Source organism: Cucurbita pepo, chromosome LG18 (assembly GCF_002806865.2).
Source record: "Cucurbita pepo subsp. pepo cultivar mu-cu-16 chromosome LG18, ASM280686v2, whole genome shotgun sequence".
NCBI classification, from domain to species: domain Eukaryota; kingdom Viridiplantae; phylum Streptophyta; class Magnoliopsida; order Cucurbitales; family Cucurbitaceae; genus Cucurbita; species Cucurbita pepo.
The window spans coordinates 2,811,282-2,828,080 of record NC_036655.1 but is presented as its reverse complement, the minus strand read 5'-3'; the positions used below and the strand labels follow the sequence as shown (position 1 = coordinate 2,828,080).

Here is a 16,799-nt window from a genome sequence, read left to right as displayed (position 1 = left end):
AAAAAAAAAAAAAAAAAAAAAAAAAAAAAAAAAAAAAAAAAAAAAAAAAAAAAAAACTCTACCCACTTTGATATCAAATTATTACGTAATGTCTCTACACTAATAGTATGGTGTGGTTTCCACTAATATTTTTTGAAATTCTAAGGTGCCTCCCATTGTCTTTTAGACTTTTCTCAAATCCTTAAAATATTCATTTCTAGGAGGATATTTGATTGGGCCGTACCTCTCCTCGATCTGGCTTTCCTTGCATGCATGTGATTTCTCACGCAAAAGATGTTTATATAGTAGTGGACTTACCTTTTGTGGGAGTTTTTTCTTTGAACTTCGATTTTCAGACCTCTTTTTTGATAGAGATACTAATAGTTTTTTCCCCTCCTCAGTACTTTACAAGGAATTAACCTTCATCAAGGTATGGGATAGGCATGTTTGGATCTTAGAGTCCTCTTGTATCTTCTTTTACAGCCATCTTTCTAACCATTTGGCATCCTACCATAATACACACTCTCCCCTCCATTTTATAAACTACGAAATCCAAATTTCCAAAGATATGATAAATCCTTGATTCTTCCCTAAGCTCATTGCTTTTGGCAGGATCAAAACCAAAGTTTTCATTAAAGGATGTTTTGTGGCACTTTTTCTCTGATGAATTGTTTTATATAAGCAAAGGTCTGAAGATACTGCTCACTCATAGGGCTTTGTCCACTCTACTGAGAGATGTGGAGAGAATTTCTATGGACTTTTTCAATTCTCATTTGCTCCTAGCCAGACGAACCAAGTTTGGATTGAGGAAGTTTTGTTGTGTCCACCTTCTTGCACCAAAGAAGAGCTTCGTGGAAATTTGGCATTTCCACAATTCCCTAGAATATTTGGGTCGAAGGGTTAAAGAATAGATATTGATGTTGTAGGGAGATCGCAAGATGTCGGGTGACCTTCCGACATTTTTTATTATCTATGTTCGTCTCTTGTTTTCTTCTTTTCCTATTTCATGTAGCCCTCTGGTCGACTTAGGAATCATTTGTTCACTTCCTACCCTCCATTTTTCTTTCCAAAAGTTGGTTTCTTTCAACCAAACAAAGAAGTTGCATAATGTACAACATACAAGAAAGTTTAATGCTATACAATTGATACCTGAATAGCAGCACTATGATAGCAAGGATCATCATGGAAGATGAATTTCCAACAGCAAGAAACACTGGAAGAGTGGTTGCACAAGGAGATAAAGCAGGTACAAGGACAAGACCAGCAACAGCCATTTTCTCCATCGGTTGGTTATGGGAGTGACTATGACTACCTCTACCAGTCATAAACAACAGAACATAACAACCTCCAAGAACTATAAGCAAAAGAGAGGCCAGCTTGTGCACGGTTTCTTCACCGGCAATTGTATTAGCCATCGTGATTGCTGTTATTCCAAGAAGTGAAGTCGATATGACATGTAAAATTGCTCCAAAAGCAGCTGCAAAATCAAATATGCATATAAACATAAGATTTCCAACTGCTAGCGTTGTGAGATTAAAAAATTTGCACGTTTTTTCGTCATTATGGTCTGTAATCCCATTCCAATCTGCAACCCTGAGATTAATCAATTGACAAAAAAACCAAATCTCCAACTGACCAAGCTCCAAACTAGCTCAGAATTGGCCAAACCGTGCAGCTGCCATTACATTCATGCACTAAAAATTCCTCTTTAAGTTTTATCATTATTCTAGATCTAGAGGCCAGCTGAGTAAACATCAAGACGAGAAAAAAGAATATATAACACGTTAAACAGAGTATCAACAGCAGCATAAATAAGTATATTATGTGGAATCATTCTCAAATATGATAAGAACAGTGATGATAAAGACTAACTACGCTAATAAAGATATATAATTCGCCAGATCTCACAATTAGATTATGAGCAGGTATGATAAAACCCTACTCTGCAGCCACTAATCGGCGAAACCACCGGGATATTAAGACAACTTTGTCACGGTAACACGGGACAAGATTCAGCTAAAAACACCAATTTAACTGCATTTTGATAATCAAGTCCAGCATAAGCGATCTTTCTCTAATTAAGGTTACGATCACATAAGCTACTCAGAGCAACATCCGAACAAATTTTCCGAGAAACTCGAAAATCGATAAACAAAATGGAAGGTGAAACAGAAGCGAAAATAAAAGATCTAAGAAATGCGATCGGTTGCAGATAACATACTGACGAGGAGAGTCCTGGAGAGAGTCCATTTCTGGACGCGACCGACGACGGAGAAAGGAAGCCAGTGAGTGGGAATGAAGGAATGCAGAAGCGACACGGTCGCAATTCCTCCGATTGTTGACAGATCTTCTCCGGTAAAACCTTCCATTTGGCTCCAAAATGAAACAATTCCTCCGCGTGAAGAACAAAAGAATCGCGAATCTCCCTAATCCGGTAGGATTTCAACTCGCCGGAACCGAATCTGAGACAGATCTAACACTGAAGACGAACGATTTTCCAATCGGAAACACAATTCGTTCGATACCCAAACCTTCGTCGATTTAACATTCGTTCGATTTTTTTTTTTTTAAATGTATATTATATAAATATAAATGTTAAATTTTCAAAAATATTTTTTTTTTCATTTTAATAAAATTTTAAAATGTATTTCAAAACAAGCATTTCTTTTTTTACCAAATATAAATAAAATAAATAAGTTATTGACAATTTCTTTATTTAATTTAATTTGTTGTTTTAAATAAAAACAATTTTGGTCAATTCAAAAAAAATAAGTAAAAAACAAATGATTGATTAACCATTACTTTATGAGATTTTCAACTTTGTAAAAAACTCCCAATTTTATTTTATTTTTAAAAATATGTATTTTCGGAGCAATTTACGGTTCAAATATTACCAGTTGAGGATCCAAGATGAAGACATCTCGAGACTGCTTTCAAGACTCGATACGAGCATTATGAATTTACAACGATGTCCTTTAGATAGAATAATGCATCTCTAACCTTCATAGACTTAATGAACCCGGTATTCAAAGAGCTTCTCGATTATTTCGTTTCATAATTGTATTAATTGATTATATTTTGGTGTACTCCAAATCAAACGTGGAGTATGAAATTCAACTGAGAAAAATTTTCGATGGTGCTAAGGGTGAACAAACTTTCTGTCTACTTTAAACAAGTTTAGGTTGTTTTGACAAAAATCTTAAATTCCTTATGTTTTTGTGACGATTCTCAATAGTCGTGTGACGGGTCGTACAGTTGGTACCAGAACTCAATAGTTTTATGTTCACTAGACTTGTTTACATAGTAAGCATTACTTATCTCGGGATCTCATAAATTGTGAATATTATAATGTTTTAAGTCATTTTTTTAGTTTTAATATAAACGTTTTTTTTCCTTTAAAAAAATCTTATTTTTACATAATATTTGGATATACTATAATTTTTATTTTATACCACTCAAATTTTATACGTTAAAATATAGTTTTCGTCCTTGAACTTTTATTAGAATAACCCTTTAGTCCTTCAATTACTTTAGTTTATAACATTCCTCCAATTACTTTAGTTTATAACATTTAATCCCTATATTTTTAACCGGTAACAATTTAATCAGTATAATTTAATAAGTAATAATTTCGACTCTAGTTTACAATTTGTAACTATTTAATCTATATCGTAAAAAAGTTTTACAAAGATTTAATGGAACTTCTTACCCACGTAGATTATTTAAATTATTTCATATTTGAGAGTATTGTAAATAAATAAAGTTTGTTTTTTAAGAAAAAATGGTTGCAAATTAAAAATATATATTTTTATCATAAATTTGTTCGGTTTGACCTATACTCATAATAAATACATTTATTAATGTTAAATTACTATAAAAGAGTACTACTAATAAATACTATGAACGTTGCATCGACAGCGTAGTCATCGACAACAACTAAGATGGAAAGTAAACGGATAGGTATGAGAGGATATTTTAGTCATTTTCATATCTTTTTAAAATTTATGAGGACTTTCAATTAAATGTTAAATCCATATGTCAATGCCTAGAATCTCGACCCTTCCACAAAACTTGATGCTAATAGACTTAAGAGGACTTGAATCAATTAGAGTCGTTACTGAAATCATCTCCTAACATAACTTAAGAAACAAACAAGATTAAGCAAGCTATATCCATCCAGCCAAGCAGCCGAGGTTTGGCATTTGATTCAAATTCTGTTCTTAAGATTATGTGATACAAACCAAGAACAGATTGGAACGAGCACTAATGGATCATCCCAGGAAAGATTAACTAACCTAATATTTGGAGACATGCTTGTTTTGATATCAGTGAAGATTTAGAGACCAAACTAACGATATGAAACTTGTCTGAAATGCCTCGCAAGATTGATATTATGAATACAAACCAAGAACATTAATGCATTCTCATACATAAAAGAGTTTATAATGAAACCATTCGTTCAAAATATTGCTACGCCCAACCCAAAATCAAGTGGATTAAAATGAAACTCTGAAACAAAAATCTATGATCTGAAACCTAACTTTCTCCGGGCAAGCTCTTGATGATATCCGAATCGCCTGAAGGACATTAAATACCATAATTAGAACATTATGTGAGGGCTAGTTATCTAAGAATAGAACATGGGATTACCGAAAAAGTATACGTACCAGGATCGATAATGCTTAGGCAGCATACTCTGTAGTATTTGCCACAAGCGGTTCCAAGGTCTACGTTGCCTGAAAACGTATAAAAATAGAGATTAGTTCTCAAGTGTAATTTGGGTAAACATGTTCCATCATCATCAACTTGAAACACAAAACACGAGGCAGAAACAACTAATAAGGATAAAGGGTCTAAATTCTTTTATAGTTACAGCCTATCCTTAACCTAACCAATTGGGAGGCTNGGGGGGGGGGGGGGGGGACGGTTGTTGTTTGAAGCCTAAGTCTTGGCATCTGAACGATCAAAAGTAATGACATAATCACGACAGGTAGCAATAGATCAGATTATTATGAATAAAGGTCATCAAGTAATCCAAAAATTCTAGCTCGATATTAACAATTTCACAACCAAGAAACAAAATTTGATCTTTCACTAATCTACAGATGCAGGTGGATACATTTTCTTATTCTAAATGCCAAAGAAATTAAAATGTAGTACAAAAAAACAGGCCAAATCCTTAATTTTAAGAGAAAGGTTAGAAACTTACTTCCATTGTAATGGTGAACTCCAACCTTTGCCAACATCGCATAATATTCGATCTCAGACTTTCGGAGTGGAGGGCAGTTGTTGGCAATGATGATAAGCTTACCTGAAAATCCAACAAAATAATCAGACATAAACTCAAATGCATAAACTCAGTGTAACAGGGCATAGACAACAAATCAGACACTACGGATCTCTTCACTGCTCAATGGAAACACGGCAACACTAGTTTTAATTGATAAGATAACAAGAATTAAATCAAATGCTGAGTGTTGGATTAGGAGCAGAATAATAATAATTATAATAAAATCTGGTAATGCTTTGAATACTGTGTGAAAGAAGGTTTCAGATCAACAGAATACAACATTTCCATTATCTCATGCTAAACACCAGACTTTGATTCGAAAAATTCAGTAATTCCAGCGAAAACTAGACGCAACTAAAGTACAGTTGGTCAAATGAAAAATCAACCAAATATCAATAACGAAAAAAATCAACTAATGAACTGGCTTATCAACGAACAAGCATACATCGAGGTAAAGTCCAGAGAACAGATCAATAAGACAAAGTGGAAAGCTTAATCAATAGATTACCTTTAGAGTTCCTCAAGGTCTTGAGGACAGTTTTGTATCCCAAGGTATATTTCCCACTCTTCATGACGAGAGCGAGTCTGTTGTTGATGCTCTCATGGGTCTTCTTCTGTTGTAGGTTTCACAATCAAAAACATATGAGCATACTCCAGNCAACATGTAACAAGCCAGAGCAGACAATATCTACTAGAAGCAAGCTTGAACTGAAAGGATATAATATTTTAATTTTTTTTAAAAGTAAGATATTAATGAAACTTTGAAAAATAATAAATTATTTTTTATTTTTTAAAGTGGGAGGGTTTAGGGATAATTTTAATAGTATTTTTTATTAATTTTCATTTANAGATCGAAAATGTAAGAAAGAACGCCCAAAATCACCGGAAATGAATGAAGAAACTCACCGTCTTCTTTGCGGCCACCATGATGGAAGATTAGAAGCTGCTGCTGCTCAACACGCCGAGATTGTTCAACTACAGCCAAAAACCCTAATTCCAAGAATTTATATAGAGCTCCCACGGGTTGTTCAATAGATTGGGCCTCCGTTCTCACAAAAACGGGCCAGGCCCAATTCTTAAATCTAACTCTTTTGTGTGAAATGTCTGTTCTGTCCTTACACCCTTTAAATTGAACGGCCAACAATATTTTTCTATGAAACTTATATGATGAAATTAAAATTAATTAATTAATTAATTATATATATATATATATATACACGATGATATGAACATTCGACACGGAAGAATGAGTACATATTAATTATTGTTCAATTATTTTTGTTGGTCTTGGTTGTATTACGTATATAAAATATTTAATAATAATTTTAACGGTAAAATAGCCAATCCGAGTATGGCTCTACTAATGAAAGATATCATATTACTAACCAAAATATTATAGATTCGAATCATTTGTCACTAAAAATAAATAAATCTACGCTAAAATTCTCGTGGTATTTAATATATATTTATTTTTTAACGTAGTATTAAAAGATTTCAATTACTATGATTTTGGTGTGAGATTACACATCATTTAGAGAGGAAAACAAAACATTCCTTGTAAGTACGTGGAAACCTCATCTTAGTAGACACTTTTAAAACAGTAAAGTTGATGACGATATGTAACGGACAAAAATAAACAATATCTGATAGCGACGAGCTTGAGCTGTTACAAATGGCATGGGGCAGTGTGCCAACAAGGATGTTGGGTCCCTAAAGGTATGGATTGTGAGATTTGATGGAGATGAGAACGAAACGTTCCTTGTACTAGTGTGAAAACTATTTCCAGTAGACATATTTTAAAACATCGAGACTGATGACAACATGTAACAAGCCAGAGCAGACAATATCTACTAGAAGCAAGCTTGAACTGAAAGGATATAATATTTTAATTTTTTTTAAAAGTAAGATATTAATGAAACTTTGAAAAATAATAAATTATTTTTTATTTTTTAAAGTGGGAGGGTTTAGGGATAATTTTAATAGTATTTTTTATTAATTTTCATTTAAAAAATTTGAAACATAAAAATTAAATTGAGGACGATACAAAATCGACCAAAATATATATTTTTTGGATAGGCCAGGAGGGGTATTTTGGTAAAAGAACATATCTATATTCCGCTCGGATAAAATACCGAAAATGACCCTGTCCCACGCATGCCAACGAGGATGCTTAGGTGGTACATGTATCCAATCATAACACGCCACGTCATAAAATGTAAAAGACCATAAATAAACGTAGGAGCTGCCGCATGGGATTAATCCCACACGTTTGTCAGATCAGTGAACGAAACTCCGGACTTTCTCGACTTCAATTCTCCGACGCTTTGGGTTCATTTTAGGGTTTCGTTTCTTCTTCTTCTTCTTCCAGTGCTGTGTAAAATCATGGCCGAGGTTATGAACATGGCCGCCGCCGATACCGCCGACGAGTCGTTGGACCGCCGTCGTGATCAACAAGAGAAATCGTCTGAGGAGCAACCTCATTCCTCGCCTCCGCCGCAGCCGGCTGCTGCTGCTGCTCCTCCTCCTCCTTCCAGAAGAAGGGATAGAGATGAGAGAGATAGGAGAGACGACCGGGATGTTGATCGTCCTCCGAACCGACGCAACGATAATTACGATCGTAATCGCTCTCCGCCTACGCTGCCTCCGAGGGATAGGGATAGAGACAGAGATAGGGATTATAAACGGCGGAACAGTCTTAGTCCCCCACCGCCTTACAGGGATCGTAGACATTCGCCTCCTAGACGGTCTCCTCCGCCACCTTTCAAGCGTTCCCGGAGAGATGATGGCGGTGGGTATGATGGAAGAAAGGGAAGCCCTAGAGGAGGTTTCGGGCCTGGCGATAGGAGGTGAGTGGGTGGGAAACTGTTTTGATTTGTCGAGCTTAATTCTTGTTCTAGTGATTTGGAGATGAATTCTGTGCATTTGAAATTTATATGGCATTCACAGATTAGAGTCAATTTTCATCTAAATGAAAAGAAGAAATCTTCTTAATTGTGGACTATGGAATTTTTATTCTTCCATAGCTAGGTCCTTCAAACTTGGCATTGCCACTAAATACTCCTAAGGTTATATGTTTCAACCATTAACTGATGCTGGAAGCCATTTTCAACATAAAGTTTGAACTCAACAACTACCTTACATACGAGACGAATAATGTTTTACACACAGCTTTTTAGATAAAATGGTTCTTCCCATTTCATACGAGATAAGATTGTTCATCCCATCTTGATTTATAATGGTTCAACCCATTTAATATACAAATGTAGTTATGGGATGAACCATTTCGTAGAGGAATAATGTTCATCCCATATTATTTTTTTGTTCTGCTTGTTGGACAAAGTTCTTGTAGGTCTTCTATTTTTCTCTTATTGGTCTCAATACTCAGACATGTTTCTTCACACGTCTTTTATTTTCTCAATACCCATCATCTCTTCACCCCCTAACCCCGTCCCGAATGTAAGAGCATGACCTTTGTCGTAATGGGCTCAGTTGTACTTTCTATCACAATGGACACCTCTGCTTCACTTGTATGATTCTCCTTAGTCATTTTTCATCTTCTATTTGTGCTCCCTTTTTTTTTAAGTGACTAATGATGCTTTGTTGGGAGATAGTGTTTCTGTTTTATGTTTTGTTGACTAATGCCTAGGTTGTCATTTAAGTATTGATATATGTATTTATCTATCTATTTTATCTTATTCCAAGGTTTGGTTATGATTATGGTGGGGGATATGAGCGCGAACTGCGTGGCCGGCCTGGATATGTTGATGAAAGGTCTCTTGGTCGGTACATTGGTCGTTCATCTGGTGGCTATCAAGGTGATGTTTCTGTTACCTGATAAAATAACTCAGCCTTATCATGATTAGAGTTTAGACTTATACAGTCTTAATCTGGTTCATTTTTTGAGATGATTATTATAGAACATGAACTACTCAAATTTCAATTAGGCCAATGGGAAATTTTGAGAATTTGACCTTTGTTGCATATGCAAAAATATTCATTGGTTTGGAAAATGAGGTATTGTACAGTGTTTGTACCCATGTCTTTGGCCAATGTCAGACCTTCTAGCCAATTTATAGCCAATTTATAGAGAGGAGTTTTCCTCATTTTCTTTTCTGGTGCAGAATTGCGTGACTCTAATTTAATTATTATAGAGAGATTATTGAATGCCTTAGTCTTGTTCCCTCTCGTCTAAATGTGACATCATCCTTATGTCCCTTATGGTATATCACGTTTAGAGCAATTAGTAATAGTGTACTCCCGGAATAACTTATTATTTCTTATTGCATTTCCGTACGATAATTTTCATGATTTTCAGTTCTTATCGCTTCCTATGTTTGTGAGCCAAACTGTACATAAGGGATCTTTAGTTTATTCAGATCTATGAAGTTCAACATAAATCTGGAAGTTCACATGTTGAAACTTAAGGTTTAAAAGGGTAGTAAATTTTCTTTTGTTGAACGGGAGACACAAGAAATTTAAAATTTAGATATGTGGTCTTAAAACTAGTTTAAAGGTAATATCCGCAGAGTCAAATCAAACTGGTCTACAAAAATGCATAAGTTTCGTTAAGTAGCATTTAAAATAATAATATAATGACAAGAAGAAAGACGACTTGATCTAAAGGGTACCCCTACAGCCGCACGGCTCCACACGCTCTTGCCATCAACATTGGTCTACACTCATTTAAAAAAAATATAATACCATGGAATGAGTATAAAAATACTCAGTAAGCAACCTATTTGTACGATCTTGTCAGACTTAATTCTATACATAGAAACTTAGGCCATGTGCTCATAACTGTCCCTAGCGATAGCCAAATTGTGGCTTAACGTCTGGACCAAACTTTGTAGGTCACTATGTAACTAACCCTCAACATACCTCTTTAAGGAGTACTCAATCCCTCTTAGGTTTGCAACCTAGGGGTTTTTTTTGTTTTCTCTTCGCTCTAGGTTTCACGTATGTCTAGATCCTTCATCAGTCTTGCGCAAAGTGCGCCTCGAATCTCTATGGCCCATGGAAGGGCCCTAGGGTAATACTCATAAGTCTGGAGGAGCCCTTTTTGCTCTAAACAGTAACCGTACTCCATACATATCTACCTACTAAGCTCTAATCTGTGGATTTTCCCTAGTGGTGTCGGGCAACATTTACCTGTTCCTAGGATCAGTAAACTACTTATCACTATGCCTTTTCCAGGCTGGAACAGTAAACTACCTGCTCCTGTACCCTCATCAGATTAAAATAGTAAAACTACATGTCTTAGGAATAGTAACTATATGTTACTTTGGCTTTTCAGGCTAGAACAATAAAACTACTTGTCACTATGCCACTCCGGCTGGAATAGTAAAAAGGTCATGGCACTGCCCACTAGGCACCACCAATATGAACGGTAAAAACTACCTGCTCATTTACATTCTTCAGGTCAGAATAATAGAAACTTGTTCCATATGGTTACTTACTAATGGTTAGACTTCCCAAGCTTGTTTCGTGCCTTGGAGGATATTCCTAATTTCCTCAATATGCCTTAAATTAAATCGAATAACACTGGTGAAATTAGCTAGATTCAAATTTGTTAAAAAAAAAGAAAGGAATGTAGGTTGAAAAACTAACCATTGATTGTACGGTCATCTTCTCCAACTTGCGCGTATTCCATTCTGCTTTCCTTCTTTTTTTTTTCTTTTAGAAAAAATGTTTTATTTATTTTCTTAAAATTTCAGGCATTATTTGTGCTTTTGAATTATAACAGCAGAATCTTCTTGCTTCCAAGCTCTCAATTTTGCATTTGTTGTATGGATAACATTACCAGTTTCCCTTTTTGCATCTCTGGTAGTAGTTAATGTTTTGTTTGAATCAGTGCTTACATCTGGATGAACAATTTACGGATAAGGTATTCGCAAACAATTTTCTTATTTCCTTAAGCTGTGTTCTGCAGATTGGGATTCTAGTCGTGGTGGGCATGGTGATCCACTCAATGCAGGAGCTGGCCAAAGGTTAGCATTCAGTCACAACTCACTCATGGTTTCTGTTACATAATTGATATAGTCCTGTCATATCTTTCTGAATATGCTTATATTGGTTTATTGTGTTAGTTTCTGTTTGAACGTGTGATTTGCTTTCTATGCTACATGAGATATTATGGGCAGGTCATGATCAAGCTAGCAGGGTAGGTCTGAAATAGAGCTATAATAACAGTACAATAAAGAAACAATGAATATTGCAAACTGCCAAGGGTGGATTGTCAATGGCATGAAAAACATAGTGTAAAATCCTGAATTTCTATCCAAAGGAATTTTCTTTTGGAATGGGAAAATGATGGGCACTTCCTTCCTGCAGCAGATGTATGGAAGGAACTATACATTTTTCCCATGCCCTTTCTAATTATGTTGTTTCTTGGAATGGGAACTATACTTTTGAAAGAAACCCAACTAGCACAAATCTAGATTGTGCTATATAGACCTTTTCTGCCTTTTATAGCAGAGTTGTATCTATTTAGATTTTAATAAGGCGGCAAGTATTGAAAATGCAGCCATGTTTTCAGGTCATTTCTTCTCTTCGGTGATGGATGGTTATCGACTATTTGGGCCGTTGGGTGGCTTTTACTTGACTATTTTTGTCTCTCACCGATTGGCTAGAATCTTACGGAGTACTGGGTTATAGTTTTTTTCTTCAGAAAACAAGAAACACTTTTCCTCTATAGACAATAAGTTGCAACTTAAATATTATTATACTCCTGGCAGGAGGTCCCAAAGCAGCAATCCAATTGGTATTTTCTTACACAAGTTGAGAACATAATTACAAAAAAAATCTAGATAATGCCCCCAAGAAGATGCTTGATTTTCTGCTACATCAGTTTTTTATTCTCATTCAATGTGCTCCCCTCAAATATTTCTTGATTTATTTGGGGATTTGTATTCTTGACTGCCTCTTTTCAAGTGCCACGTTGAGTGTTCCTAGTTTTTTATTTTTGTTTCTAAACTTATCAAAATCTTATTGGATGGTTTGTAAAGGTTAATAACTTTGTGCACATTATTCTTAAAAGTTGTTTTGGCTTTATTTCTCATTTCCTTTATTTTGTTGTGGCCTATCTAATTAAAGTGTGTAATTTCCTATAAAAATGTTATTTTGTACATTGGAATTACTATTCATAAAGAAAGGAAAGCTCATTTATTTGAAAATGTAGTTCTTTCATCAATTCCATTGTGAGAATATTCTGTCATCTTCAATTTTTTTATTTATTTGGGGGATGTCTGATCGTCTCTGCTTTATGGATCAATTTGAAAAATGCGGCAGCCTGCAAGTATCAGATTCAACTGCACGTATCCCTTGGTTTGGAGGTTGAACTCCAAATTTATTGAGTAGGAGTTATTAGAACCATGCATGTTGCGTTGAAATTGAACTAAATAACATCACTGAATAAAGCGTCATACTTTCAGTGTTGATGATTATCCAACAATTAGAAAAAGTTTTAAAACTTGTGGCTATATACGACGTATCATTAAACTAGGCATCTCCGAGTTTCCAGCACTGTTTAGTATTACTACTAGATTGTACTTATTATTCATTGTCTTGCTTTGCCTCATAATTTTATTGGATTCCTTGATCTAATTTCATCCTTTTAACTTTATTTTAAATGCAATGTTGATAACTTGTGATTTCAGAGAAGGCTTGATGACATACAAGCAATTTATTCAAGAGCTTGAAGATGATATACTGCCTGCAGAAGCTGAGCGCAGGTATGTTCTAAATGTGGTTTTGATTTTTTATATTTAATTATGAGTTTTGTTCTTCTAGTTTTGTGTAACAACTTCATTTTGATTTTCAGATATCAAGAATACAAGTCCGAGTATATTACAACACAGAAACAATCCTTTTTTGATTCTCATAAGGATGAAGAATGGTACTTCTTGTCATTTACATCTGAATTTCCTTTCCATTCACTATTTCCCCTAATTAATCTCTTTTGTCTATTTAGGTTGAAAGATAAATATCATCCTACCAACCTAGTTACTGTCATTGAAAGGTGTTTTTCTGATCATCTTCCCCAAAAGATGGAGTTCTTATAGTTGTGGTTAATTTCTTCACATTTTTATCATCTTTAAATTAGTGGACATGCAATTAGATTTTTTTAATGACATTTTTATTGTGGTTGATTCTAATATTTGGATGGTGTGTTAAGGAGGAATGAACTTGCACAAAGAACTGCTAAGGATTTTTTGATTGACCTGCAAAGTGGAACACTGGAATTGTAAGATTGGGCTTCCCACAATTATGTTTGGATTTAGAAAATTTCAACTGTGGTGATAAACCAATGCTGTTCTATTCTATGGTGCAGAGGTCCAGGGATCAATGCAGCAGCTACAAATAAATCAGGGCAGACTAGTGAACCAAATTCAGATGATGAAGCAGACAATGATGGCAAACGGAGGTGTCATGGTAGAGGACCAGCAAAAGAAATGGATCTTCTTTCTGCTGCTCCTAAGGCCCACCCTGTTAGCTCTGAACCAAGACGAATCCAAATTGACATTGAACAAGCTCAGTCTCTTGTCCGTAAACTTGATTCTGAGAAAGGAATAGAAGAAAATATTTTATGTGGTTCTGATAGTGACAAACTAGGTCGGGATAGAGCACATGGCGGCTCTTCTGGCCCAGTCATAATCATACGAGGGTTGACAACCGTTAAAGGCTTGGAGGGTGTTGAGCTATTGGACACGCTTCTCACATATCTGTGGCGCATCCATGGCTTAGATTACTATGGAATGGTTGAGACCAGAGAAGCTAAGGGTCTTCGTCATGTAAGAGAAGAGGGAAAGAACTCTAACATGGCTGGTGGTGCAGATGAATGGGAGAAGAAACTTGATTCGCGTTGGCAAGAGAGATTGAGAGGTCAAGATCCGTTGGAAACGATGACTGCGAAGGATAAAATAGAGGCTGCTGCTCTTGGAGCTTTTGACCCATATGTTCGTAAGATAAGAGATGAGAAATATGGATGGAAGTATGGCTGTGGAGCCAAGGGTTGCACTAAGCTGTTTCATGCTCCCGAGTTTGTACACAAGCATCTTAACTTGAAACATCCAGAGCTTGTGATGGAGCTGACTTCAAAAGTGCGTGAAGAGCTGTATTTCCAAAATTACATGAAGTAAGTGAAGTTTCAGATAGCATTTCTTCCTCACTGATGGAAGATGTCATTTACTAATACCTTAATTCTTCAGTGATGCAGATGCTCCTGGAGGGACGCCTGTTATGCAACAATCGCTTCCGGTATGTTTTATTATGGTTGCATTGGCTGTGATAACATAAGATACCAATGAATTGTAAATTTTCCTTTGTTGGATCAATAGTTTTCATGTTTCATCACCACAGCACGCGGTGAACATATTGTTGATTTCACTTTATTGGTGATTGTTGTTTTTGTCATCATACTATACTAATGGGTCATTTTTCGTTTAAGAGGATCTGAGGTGCATATAGGTTTTGTCATGCCTAGTCTGTAGGGAGAAGTTCTCATTTTTTGGACTGACAATTTAAATACGTGCAGTCTAGCAATATACTAGATATAGAATCCATTTTTCTTTTTGGATTTCCTTTCATTTTCTTTTTAATCCATCTAGACGTGATTTTCTTATGCAGAAGGATAAGCCACAGAGACGTAGGATGAATTTAGATGCTCGGCTGAAGGATGACAGAGGCAATCGCAGGGACCGTGATAATTGGGCGAATGGGGGTGACAGATTTGATAGATCTGAGAATCCACAATCAAATGATTTCCAATCAGCAAATGATGGTACGGATGGTGGAAACCTTGATGATCCTATGTTTGATACTTTTGGTGGACAAGGAAGGCATGTTGCTCCTTTTGCCTCTGAAATGCCACCGCCAGTGCTTATGCCTGTTCCTGGTGCTGGGTATGTTGGCTAATCTGCTCAGCTCTTTTGTGCCCTTAGCATTCCTAGTGATCTTACCTGTTATGTTTTATTGCAGTCCATTAGGACCTTTTGTTCCTGCTCCACCTGAAGTTGCAATGAGAATGTTGCGGGAACAAGGAGGTCCACCTCCATTTGAGGGTGGTGGTAGAAATGGAAGGCCAGGACCTCAATTAGGTGGATCTGCTCCAATTCTTGCCTTATCTCCAGGTTTTCGACAGGATCCTCGTCGAATACGGAGGTATGACTCCTTTACAGGTTTTAACGACTGGATATGGTTCTTTCTACTCTTTTGTGACGTTGAAGTTTCTATATGCAGCTCATAAAAGTCAACTTGAAACTAATACTCATACCCTTGTGGATAAAAAATTGTGAAGAAATATTGTGGGATCTATATTTATAGTTGTGAGGGATTGTAAGCTTTTTTTTTTTAATTCCCTTGCTGCAAGCCATGTTCTTCATCTTGATCTAAATCAGGATAGAGTAACAACGCCACTCTTTTCAAACTCTAGGGTTTTATAACTAGATTTTCGAAATTAAGCAACCGACCGAGGCCTCATCACGCTGTGCAGTCTGAAGAATTTAAATTTCACCAACACATGCTTCAATGCTTCGTGGTCTAGATTTATTTGTGAAGTTCTGTTTTTTCTTTTGCTGTATAAACTAACAGCAAATATTATGCAGTTATCAAGACCTAGATGCCCCTGAGGACGAAGTGACTGTAATAGATTATAGAAGCTTGTAGATATATTTGGTATCGGCGAAGTGTTTAGAGGCCCGCTCGTGTTTCCAAGGGGGGATGCAACTCCGGAACTGGTATGAATTCAGACTGGTTGGTTGCTAATTGAAATTCTTGTTGCTGAAGAGGTTTGCTTTGTTTCACCCCATCATCATAAAAACTGAACTACGAGTTGATCGATCACATCCTAGCTCTGGGCAAGTACAAATACTTCCATGAAAATTGTGCATTCATTTAACTGTTCTTTTTTCCCTACTCTGTATTCTTAGTGAAGAAGGAATTCGACCCGAAGGACCGAGATTTATTGAGCGACAAATTCCTATCTTTTGAACCATAGAACTTAAAATCTTCTGCAGTTAGGAGTGTGCATCCCCCCTTTTAGTTTCATTTTCGTTTATTATTATAGTCGATTTTGGTCAAGGGAAAACTAGTAGTAAAATTGTGGATATTATTAAATCTTGTTATTATGAACTTTCTAACAGTAAAGATCGTAATGTTAGGATGCTCTATTGTTATATTCAGAGACTATCCAGTTCCCAGGCAGCCTCCCATTTGACATGTATGAGTAAGCTGGAAACTTGTTCTAATGGTACTCTTATGTTCTATTACAAAGTTGCTTCAGATTGTGCTTAAATCAAGAACTTAATTTTAATAGATTAAAGATGAAATTTAGAGGTTAATGTATTTTTAGAACTAAGCCATAATATAATGTACTAGGTGAGGTTTACTCGTATCTTTTAACTTTATTAGCGTTAGTAGGTTGGAACGGTGAATTGCTTGTACTTATTTCTTGGCTCTCTACCATAAATACGAGCAATGTCATCGCCTACTTGAAGTACAATACCGGTATTTAAAATTTTTACTTCTCTATTAT

At 35.8% G+C, this 16,799-nt stretch overlaps 3 protein-coding genes across 3 annotated transcripts in view; 1 reads left to right on the top strand and 2 right to left on the bottom strand.

Moving 5' to 3' along the window:
- The window catches only part of LOC111780716, a 3,941-nt gene extending 1,405 nt beyond the window's left edge, over positions 1-2,536 (bottom strand). The window contains exons 1-2 of the mRNA XM_023661192.1: positions 2,201-2,536; positions 1,129-1,456 (exon numbers count right to left, since the gene is read on the bottom strand). Coding sequence (XP_023516960.1) covers positions 1,129-1,456; positions 2,201-2,348 — 476 coding nt within the window. The 5' untranslated portion in view covers positions 2,349-2,536. The remainder of the gene's footprint in view (positions 1-1,128; positions 1,457-2,200) is intronic.
- Positions 2,537-4,336: 1,800 nt separating this feature from the next.
- Positions 4,337-6,258, bottom strand: LOC111779671 (60S ribosomal protein L30-like). The gene is made up of 5 exons (XM_023659779.1): positions 6,176-6,258; positions 5,778-5,883; positions 5,189-5,290; positions 4,647-4,715; positions 4,337-4,556 (listed from the first exon to the last, which is right to left on the bottom strand). Exons 1-5 carry the CDS (start codon positions 6,194-6,196, stop codon positions 4,516-4,518), a joined length of 339 nt encoding a protein of 112 aa, XP_023515547.1. The 5' UTR covers positions 6,197-6,258; the 3' UTR covers positions 4,337-4,515.
- A 1,278-nt stretch (positions 6,259-7,536) lies between these two features.
- LOC111780022 (serrate RNA effector molecule-like) lies at positions 7,537-16,512 on the top strand. Its single transcript, XM_023660271.1, has 12 exons — positions 7,537-8,115; positions 8,972-9,084; positions 11,199-11,256; positions 12,925-12,999; positions 13,089-13,163; positions 13,239-13,286; positions 13,443-13,511; positions 13,599-14,402; positions 14,476-14,524; positions 14,894-15,168; positions 15,245-15,427; positions 15,871-16,512. The coding sequence occupies exons 1-12, from the start codon at positions 7,652-7,654 to the stop codon at positions 15,929-15,931; spliced, it is 2,274 nt and encodes a 757-aa protein (XP_023516039.1). The 5' UTR covers positions 7,537-7,651; the 3' UTR covers positions 15,932-16,512.
- Positions 16,513-16,799: the final 287 nt, after the last annotated feature.

Coding starts and splice junctions, on each gene's coding strand:
- LOC111779671 (XM_023659779.1), bottom strand. CDS start 6,196: ATGGTGGCCGCAAAGAAGACG. Junction 5,291..5,777: donor GACCTTGAGGAACTCTAAAG/GTAATCTATTGA, acceptor TTGGATTTTCAG/GTAAGCTTATCATCATTGCC. Junction 4,557..4,646: donor CCTAAGCATTATCGATCCTG/GTACGTATACTT, acceptor AATGTCCTTCAG/GCGATTCGGATATCATCAAG.
- LOC111780022 (XM_023660271.1), top strand. CDS start 7,652: ATGGCCGAGGTTATGAACATGGCCGCCGCCGATACCGCCGACGAGTCG. Junction 13,000..13,088: donor CCTGCAGAAGCTGAGCGCAG/GTATGTTCTAAA, acceptor TTTGATTTTCAG/ATATCAAGAATACAAGTCCG. Junction 13,287..13,442: donor CTAGTTACTGTCATTGAAAG/GTGTTTTTCTGA, acceptor TGGTGTGTTAAG/GAGGAATGAACTTGCACAAA.